General features: G+C 38.8%; 1 protein-coding gene across 2 annotated transcripts; it reads right to left on the minus strand.

Moving 5' to 3' along the window:
• Nucleotides 1–706: 706 nt before the first annotated feature.
• On the minus strand, nt 707–8248 carry manea (mannosidase, endo-alpha). Of its 2 annotated transcripts, none has more exons than XM_042501365.2 (5): nt 8093–8248; nt 5654–6263; nt 4906–5015; nt 3771–3847; nt 707–3607 (listed from the first exon to the last, which is right to left on the minus strand). In XM_042501365.2, the coding sequence occupies exons 2-5, from the start codon at nt 6153–6155 to the stop codon at nt 2974–2976; spliced, it is 1323 nt and encodes a 440-aa protein (XP_042357299.1). In that variant the 5' UTR covers nt 6156–6263; nt 8093–8248; the 3' UTR covers nt 707–2973. The 2 variants fall into 2 exon arrangements, with proteins under 2 accessions (XP_042357299.1, XP_042357297.1); XM_042501363.2 differs by having other exon boundaries at nt 7961–8243.
• Nucleotides 8249–9732: the final 1484 nt, after the last annotated feature.

A 9732-nucleotide genomic window follows, 5' to 3' on the forward strand; every position in this document is an offset into this window, starting at 1 on the left:
GATTTTTTTAAAAAGAACAGTCAAAATCAAGGCTATATATCACAACATTTTGTACCATAATGCAACATAAGTGTTTTTCATAAGCTGCCCTCTCTGCTTTTAGTTTAAAGGCCATGTCTTTAAACTAAAAGCTCTAGTAGCTCACTGCTCACTCAGCACCAAACTGTCAAAGTTAGCAGGTATGTTGGACAATAGTGCACATTTTGGGTATGTAGTGCATCATAGTGATTTAAAACACAGCAAGAGATACTCCTCAGCAGTAGACCAAAATCAGAAGTAAAAGAGAGATTATTAGAGCTCGCCAGATGGGCTGAAACAAGACATAGTGACTTGAAATGAAACTTTTGCAGCAAGGAAGTTCTAAAAAATAAGATCATAGAGATCTCTTTAAGTGACACATTACAAAATGCACAACGCATGTACGATGTTATCAGACCATTAACAAGAAGGTAAACTATCCCACAGATAAAAATAATCTTTATTTCGCCCTGTACTTGCTCTGGGCTCTGCATGTTTCAGGAACTGAACCGCTGTCCTGACATCCCGTTACTGTTTAGTCACTATGATTCATTATTTTAGGTCGACACACCTTTCAAATATCAAGATCTACATTGTGCTTTCTCTTGTACTGTTTTTGGACTGAGGAAGAGTTGGAGGGAGAGGAAGGTGACAGCTTTACACCAACAGTCTGCTTTGTTTACTCTCCTTGCTTTCCAGGGTGCACTTTATTAATGTCTATCGAGGTTTAATGTAGGCACAGATTACAGGACAGCAAAACATGCCTATGCACATTTCAGCTGGATACGGTGGAGTCGATGATAAAACATGCCGTTTACGTTATGAATCCCAAAATGTACAAGGCTGTGTTAACAGGAAGTAATAAGGTTGATCATTTAAACTGACAATAAGTGTAAAAAATCACACACATAACATCACTGTAGCCAAAATTAAGATAATCAACACTGAACTAAAATGTAACACTTGTTTTTGCTCACATTTTTCACAAGTGTGAGTCAGATGCAAGATTTTTTTTATGCACTCAATAGATATATTTACCTCAAATTGCCCCAAATTTGTTAAAACCCATATAGTGAGCACTTGACCTTCCACCTCACAGGTGTGGTATATCAAGGTGCTGATTGGGCTTGTCACAAAAATGTGCAGTTTGATCACACAACACAAAGCCACAGAAGTTTTGGAGAGCGTGCCATTGACATGCTAGCTGCAGAAATGTCCAGTGTTATTTCTGTTAATGTGGCCGAAGATCTAACCGGCCTCCGACATCTGCAGAACACATGCAGCCACACCAGCTGCCATCAGACCAACTTCTGTCAGGTCAAGAACCCAGTGATGACGATGAGCTTCCCTGAGACGGTTTCAGACCGTTTGTGCAGACATTTATTACTAATTATTGCATCAGCTGCTGTTTTTGTTTTTGCAACTGATCTCAGACAGTCTGGCAACTGAAAATGTGGAAGTCCTGAGCTGGCATTTATCTTCATGTTGACATTACAGAGTCTTTTTCTAATGACCACTGTCAAATGCATATGGATATTACAAATCCTTTCATTTTAATATTGTAAAAGATCAAAACTTCAGACTGGAGTCAATACATCTTTTGGCACTGTGTGTGTATTCGAACCCTTTAAATGCCAGATTTTTGTCATGATGCCACTATGTTTATAGATTAAAAATATAAATATTTTCAATAAACTACATGTAAAGTATTTTTTTTTATAAATTATTACAGCCTGGGATATACCAATGATTTTTAGCAACAATTAATGTAACACCATCAGGTGGAAAATAGAAACAAATTACAAATTAGAAAGCCCAGAATGACACCCAGAAATAACACAATGCGTGGTTTTATGCTTTGATGGCTGTGGGATCAAAACTTGCATTTTGAATGGGTTTCAATGGCGCATTTTTTGCACTTAACAGTCTAATGAATGCAACAATTCTGTTTACACAGAGTATTTTATCCTAATGGTAGGAGCTGAGCTTGAATTTCTGAGGTCAAACAAAAATACACAATCTTGTCAAAATGTATGCCATATGCATGAACACAGCCAAAATTTTACAAAATGAAGAATGAAAAGTGAGTCAAAATGCACCAAACAGTCCCTAAGGGTTGATGTGATGTGGTCTGCTGTTGTGAGGCTGGTTGGATGTACTGCCAGATGAACAGAAACAACACTGGAGATTCCTGCAGTTAGCATGTCAATGGCACGCTTCCTAAAAACTTGGAACATCTGTGGCGGTGTGTTGTGTGATCAAACTGCACATTTTAGAGCTGCCTTTTATTATGACCATCCCGAAGCACGGCTGCATGGTAACGATGCTGTTTAATCAGCATCCTGATATGCCACAGCTGTCAGGAGGGTGGACTTTATTTAAAAAAAGAGAAGTGTTCACTAACAAGGATTTTCACAATTTTGCAACCAAAATTTGAGAGAAATATATCTACTAATTTAATTTTACTTAATTTTGGTTTAACTCTTCCTCTCTGGGATGTATTTTTTTAACAATGGAAATGTTTTATGGACAGATGTTAGTTAGAACAAAGATGATGGCGAGGCTCATTTCGCTCACAGTGACGCTGCTGATGATCCAACTGTATAACTATAACTGCTAAATGTTCGTTTTGGCTGTTATCAAAATGTGCATTTGTCACAGGCCTCTTGATGGTGTACAGCTACAAATAATAAGATTGTCTGTTTGTTTGCGGAAAAGAAAGGAAATATATCTACTGTGCATGAAAAAAGTCTTGGCTCTTTACCTTAAATGTATGAAAAATGGGAGCAAAAACAAAGTTGCATTTAAATTTTGGTCGGTATATTCGCTTGCTTGTGGCTTTGAAAATCAGTTGTCTTTTCTCATCATTTGCATTTCACTGTGCAACTTCATTTAGCTTTAATGTAATTATTTTATACAACCGTGAATACACATCTGCTATGGCTCTTAGTCAGATCAGTCCTGCCATCTTCGTCGTTCCCCACCAAATATCGCAGCCCATTTGCGAGTTATCTCCAGGTAGATTGCAGGTTTATTGGGCAGGTAGTCCAGATACACAGTCTGACTTGTTTTTGGAATCGCCATTTCAATCTGAGACCCCTCGTGCCATTCATTAAACGACGTTATAGAGATGAAATCAGGTCTGGCTTGTAACGCGGCACTCAGCGAGGTTTCATAGTATTTGCCATTGATGCGGTTTCGAGTGTTTTGGAAGTTCCAGGGTCGAATGCTCGTGTCGATGTACCCGGGGCCCACACTTGGAATGAATATCAGGTTGTTATCTTCACAGAAAGCTTTAATGGAGTCCCAGTTCCGCTGAGTGGACCCGTAGGAAAACCCATTAGTGGCAAAGTAAGTGTAGACGCCATCAAAACCAGCAGTCAGGATCTCCCTCTTATGCTTCTCCTCCACCAGCAGGGCGATGAAGATGGCGTCATACGGGGTATCCCTGATGCTGTTACTCTCCGTGTGTTTGAGCAGTTTGGCCCACTGCTCCGAGTTCATCAGATATGAGTCATAAACATAGAAGAGCGGAAGAAGCTTGCCAGTGTTTGTCCGATACTTGAAGAATGCAGGGTGCTCCCCGTATCTGAGGAGAGGAGGCAAACAAGTCAAGATAAACAAAGAAACAAGGAAAATGTCACAGGAATAAAGAGAGTGATGCAAACACGATATTATCGACTGATGCGATGAATCACAAAAGAATGATTTCCAGAGGGAGTGTAAGCTGCTGACTGATGAAACACACTCACTTCTCAATGATGTATTTGACATTAGTGAACATGTTGACTTCATCTCTGTCTTTGTACGGTTCGATGTGAAACGCCACCTGTAAACACAGAAATGGGAGCAATATGTAAACATTCTTTATTTAACTGTTGAGTTAAATAAAACAGTTAAATAAATAAATATTCTTTATTTAACTGTTTGAGTTTCTCGGCGTTGTAAATACTGTATATATTGTTTGTTTATGTCGTCCTCTGTGCTTTATTTCCTTCATCTTTATCCTGCACATTCCTTGTTTTTGTACTTATTTATTAATATAGTTTATTTTGCACAGTTATCTTTCTATTTTGCTATCCTTTTGCTGCTGCAATGTTGGAAATTTCCCCACTGTGGGACTAATAAAGGATTATCTTATCTTATCTTATCTAATACAAAATATTTTCCAATTTCTCTGATTTCCCACCCAAAGTTTTCTAAATGTTAGATGTTTGCATGAAACATTTATGTTGTGTTTACACAGAACCAGGTGGACAGCAGACATACAACACCTGGACGGTAAGGGAAAATCAAACACATACACAAACACACACACACACACACACACACACACACACACACACACACACAAAAACAGGCAGGACTGTTAATGAAATATGAAATATGCTTAACAATTTGTTATGATGCTGATGCCACATTGTTTACATAGACTGGGATAAAATATAGTAAATCAAATGAATGCAACTGTATTTTATGTGTTTTTTAAATAATAATAATAATAATAATCTTTATTTGTACAGCACCTACCATACAAGAGTGTGAAAATAAACAATGTATTAAAAGAATAAATACAATAAATACACACACACACACACACACACACACACACACATATGCGCACACACTCGCCTGTGTTTTTGCTTTGTGTGGCACTACATAACATCCAGTTGAAAATTCTGTCATGGAAGACAGCAAAGAGTTAAAAATATTTAAATATTTTAACTCACATTACTGTTGCCAGCCTCACCTGATTTTACTCTCTCGCTCTCGTCCACTAAAATGATACCGGTTTGCCGTGTGTCTGATTCCACGTGAACGCAGCATTAGTCTGCTGCTAAATACAAAACAAAAGGCTACTAACTTTGCTGTTATCTTCATACTGACCTTAATATGGTATTTATTTGCCACTTCCAGCAGCAAAGGCACAATGTCATCCATCGCCTCACCATTATCGTCACTCAAATTAGGAGGATACCAGGAAACGGCGAGGACACCTGAGAATAAACAGTTAAAACCATACACAATAATAATACTGACAATAAACAAACAAAAAAAATCTGTTTTTTTTCCACTTGATAGTGTCGAGTTTTGTCAGTTTTGACACATGATGGTGGAACGGAGTTAAATACATTGAGGGTCAGTTTGATTATTTTACATGTAATTTTACAGACATCTGCAACATCTTACTATATCACATTACTGGAAAATGTTCATATCAATAATGCGACTGCAATAAGGATACACCAATCCTACTTTTTCCCTCACAAGTTAGATTCTGATATCTCAGTTCAGTGTATCTGCCAATACTGAGCACTGACCCTAAACCAGTTCATTTTACGTTAGGCAGCATGAGGCAAGGGGGTGCTGTGTGATGCAGACAGCCTGGCCTTCATCATTTGCGCGTTTGAATGGTCTGAGGCGGTTCGAAATTTGTTTGCAGAGCACAAAAAAATTCAGGTAAGTTAATATTGATGAATCCGGCATTTCTAAGCTCAGATTTGTGCATGCGAATTGTTTGTGAATGAAGCCTACAATGTTAAAGGTGAATAAATCAGGTCGGTTTCACATATTTCAGCCATATTGCCCAGGACTATCATAAAATAAAATTAAGTTTAGGTTCAGTCTGTCTTACCAATGGCCGCTGTGCGCAGCTGCTGCATATGAGACTCTAAAACAGAGGGATCCCTGGAACTGTAGGCCCCTAAAGACGGGTAGAAGTTGGCCCCGATGTCATCAGGTGGGCTGTGTCTCCCTTGTGGATACCCCTGAGCCACCTTAAAGTCCCAGTGTGGCAGCTGCGGGTGGTTCCAGTGGATGTATTGGCCATCAAATTTGGGGTTGCCATACCACGCGTAGTAAAAGGCATGGACGTAGTAGTTTGGAGGAGGGAACCTTCTCAGTGAAGCCTCCAGTTTGTCTGACTGAGCAGAATCATTCATTTTGGTTTGGTCAGGTTTGTTGTTGTCTTTCTGGACCTGATCGTCATTCTTTCTGTCCGGGAACAGCTCCACACCGACAGGGCTGCTGAACGGAGAGTCCTCTGGTGTCAGCGCCTTCAAGACCACCGTTACTATGAGCACGAGCAACACCAAAGCAATTAACGTGATGCAAGATTTGCGCCTGAACCTTGCCATTCTTCAGTGAGCGCCTGAGGCTTTCCAGAGTTCATTGTTGAGACAGCAGTGAGGGGTTGTTGTCGGATAGGATGCCATTAAAGCTCCTTCAGTGAATTTTTCTTCAGCCTGGAGGTTTGAGGAAACAGGAGATGCGAGCGTGTTACAAAAGAACATTGCAGCTTAATCCATTAATCATTTGCTCTTTAAAATGAAAGAAAATCCAATAACACAAAGTGGCATCTTCAGCTTCGTTGTATGTCTGACCAACAGTCGAAAACAAAAAGATGTTCAGTTTAGGGCTGACACTGACGATTGTTTTCATAAACATTTTCTTGATTATTGGTTTTATATATTTAACAGTGAAAAATACACATTGCAATATGTGAGAGCTCAAGGTTTAGCCTCACCAACAGAGCAAGACCAAAATGTAAACAACACAAGGGACAGCAGCATTTACATTTGAGAAGCAAATGTTTGGCCTTTCCACCTTTTCGCTAGAAAAATTACTTAAAGGAACAGTTCACCCCAAAATTAAAAACAGACATTTTCCCTCTTCGCTGCTATTTTTTAATCTAGATTGTTTTGGTGTGTCGGCGTGATGTCACAGACAGACTGGAGAAAAGGTAAACGGTTAAAAACTGCATGAATAGAGGTCTGTGAAAACTTAACGTCGACTACTTCTCTTTACGTATCTCTTACTTATTCAGTCTGTCTTTCAAACTCAGTGCAGGCCACAGACTTTACCCCTGCTATGCTTACGTGAAGCTAAAGCTAAAATATTCAGGATATGGCCGCTGCCATCTCGCACTGGTGATGTCATTGGGAGCCGATCGTTCCCTTTTTTGTAGAATTGAATAACTCATTAAAACCAAACTTATCATAAAAACAAAGACTTGAACAAACGTCAGGGTGATGAGAACTACCTTCAGTGACAGAAACCATCTTTGGGAAAAATGTATATGGCGTGTACTTTGAGTTTTTAGTTTGGCCTGTTTCCTATTCACTAACATGAAGTGGCAGGGGATGTTTGTGATTAACACTTTTGGCTAACTGACAAGTGGTCCATCTTTATTACCTTTTTGGTTTACATTTTGGTTTTTTTTAACATTGGGAATGAGGCTGTAGAAAGAAAATAATTAATAGAAAACTGCCCACAAGGCATGTAGATTAACTTTAGTAACCAGGTCATGATTTCTGGAAAGTGACATTGCTGTTGAGTTTTTCACAAGTCATTTTTGGATGCTTTGAGCATTGCAAGCTGAGTGCCATCTAATTAAATTAAATCCCTGAAAAGGCAAACATCTTTGCCCTTATCTCCAATTATCTGCAACTCACACTCAAAAACAATCCAAATTAATAAATAGCATTACAGATAAGAGAGAAATGTGTATTTTTGATATTAGGGTGAACTGAATTAATCAATTATTCAAAAAAAAAGATGCCAATTAAATGTCTGTAATAAATTAATTTAGAAATTGTTGGGACTCTAACTCAGTTTACTATGATGTAAAGCAAAGAAAAGCAGCAAATCTACGAGATTGCAACCATGAAATGTTTGGCAATTATGTTGGAAAAAATAATATGAATTATTAACTAAATTGGCTGCTGATTAAACTCTTTAAATTGCAGAATGAAGGTGCAGAGAGCTAGCTACATCCTTTTAAATGACTGCACACTATGCGGAAACTGTGCGGAATCGCAGTCAGATGCAGAAAGCTCACTGTGCTAACCTGCATTACATAACAGCTGTAAAAGCTACCAGCTTACAGTTCAACGATGCAAAAAGACCAACAAGCTAACAACGTTAGCCACTTCAACTCCACCTGCAGTGATGAACTTTGGATTGTCAACAGCAGCCAGGAATAACAGCGGTGACACAACATTAGTTTGATCCTCCGACGGCCAAACAATTCACTTCTTTCCGTATTAAAACCATGAAACCGTAGAAATACAACCTCTGCCGTTAAACACGGGCGGTGTAAAGGATCAGGCCACTCTTCATGAATTATTTTCGTTGTATGAGATGCAGAGGACGGGACACAACCTGCACTTCTGGTGCGGTAGCTTGTCCCGGAAAACATCACAGATCTATAGATGCTGCGACAGCGACTGCGCAGTGGCGGCGATCCATCCATAATATATAGGAAGCTGCTGTCACGAGCCGCGTCCTGTCCAGTCAACAACAGTCAAAAGAGCAGCTTAATTTACGCGGAGTGATACATGTCGCCCCCATTTGTCTGGGAGAGCGAATTACACTAAAACGATCCGCAGTTAACCATTTGAAACCTGGATCGACATCAATTTCTTGTGCTGCATTCAGCACGTGAAATTGATGCCTTTCACAAGCATTTAAATCAATGAAATCTGTGGAAATTGAGTTTCATAAAAAGACAACGAGCAAGAAACCGGTGAAAGATGACAAGAAAACGAACTTAAAAGTAGTTTATAAAGAGTTAAAAATGTCCAGAAAAGTGTATTATTATCATATAGCCTGTCTAAAATAATGTTAATAATAGTTTTATTACAATCCAATTTTGAAAAAAAAACATTCCACTTCATTTTGCATTGGTTGCTAACAACAACAGCTGACAAAACAAATTCAGCAAGCTTATCTCGACCATCAGGCACAATTCATCTACACGGTAAGTAAAGCAGATATTAAATTAATGTAGACAGATAAACATGGATACAAAATATGTGTATGTACTTCCACAAACTAAGAAAAAAATACATCATCATTCCTTCCACACTGATTCATTCACATTATTATGTGCTGGAGTATATATTTTTAAAGAATTGTCTTGCCATTTATTTGTTTTTATTTAATAATTTTTGTTACACGACAATAATAATGTTGTTGATTAAAGTGCTCAAAGCACAGCTAAATTTAAGATTAATTTGCTATTTACAATGCAGAGTTGCACAACAAAATGCAAATTCTATTGCATTAGTGAAATACATGAAAAATATTTTTTTCATAGTGGATTAGAGAGGATAAATCGAGGAGTCATCATAGAAAAATGCTGACTTTTCTACTTAGGCAGACTCAGTATGAAAATGGAAGCACCACGGCCACAAAAGTCTTCTGAGTACATAAAGAAGAAAAGACGACCCCCCCTTCCTCAGACCCCCTACTTCCTGAGGCACACTGAAAGTGATGAGGAGATGATGACTGATGCAGTGGATGTACAGGTACAAAAACACTAATTTATTCACAAACGCCTACAATTCACAGACATCATAACTTGTTTCAATGAAAAAATAAGTTAAAATTGATAAATTCAAATCTTTCCTCAGGCCAACTCCAGGTTCAGCTCACAGAGCATCCTCTACTACACTCTTGTCTTTCTCAAAGTGGGACTGTGGATCGCCTTTGCTTGGATCTTGTCCCACCTCCACCTGGGCGCTCCGTGTTTTCTCCTGCCACTGATCCTCTGGTTGTATTCAGGGCCGATGCACAGAGCACTGAACAGGGCTAAGAGGCATTTGCGTTCAAATAATTTCTCCACACGAGACATGGTTGTTTGAATAAGTGCGGAGAATTCCATATTTGCAATGCCTCAAATTTCTCGACAGCACAGAGACACGCATTCAT

Source organism: Plectropomus leopardus, chromosome 14 (assembly GCF_026936395.1).
Source record: "Plectropomus leopardus strain MGB_pleo_1.0 chromosome 14, ASM2693639v1, whole genome shotgun sequence".
NCBI lineage: Eukaryota > Metazoa > Chordata > Actinopteri > Perciformes > Serranidae > Plectropomus > Plectropomus leopardus.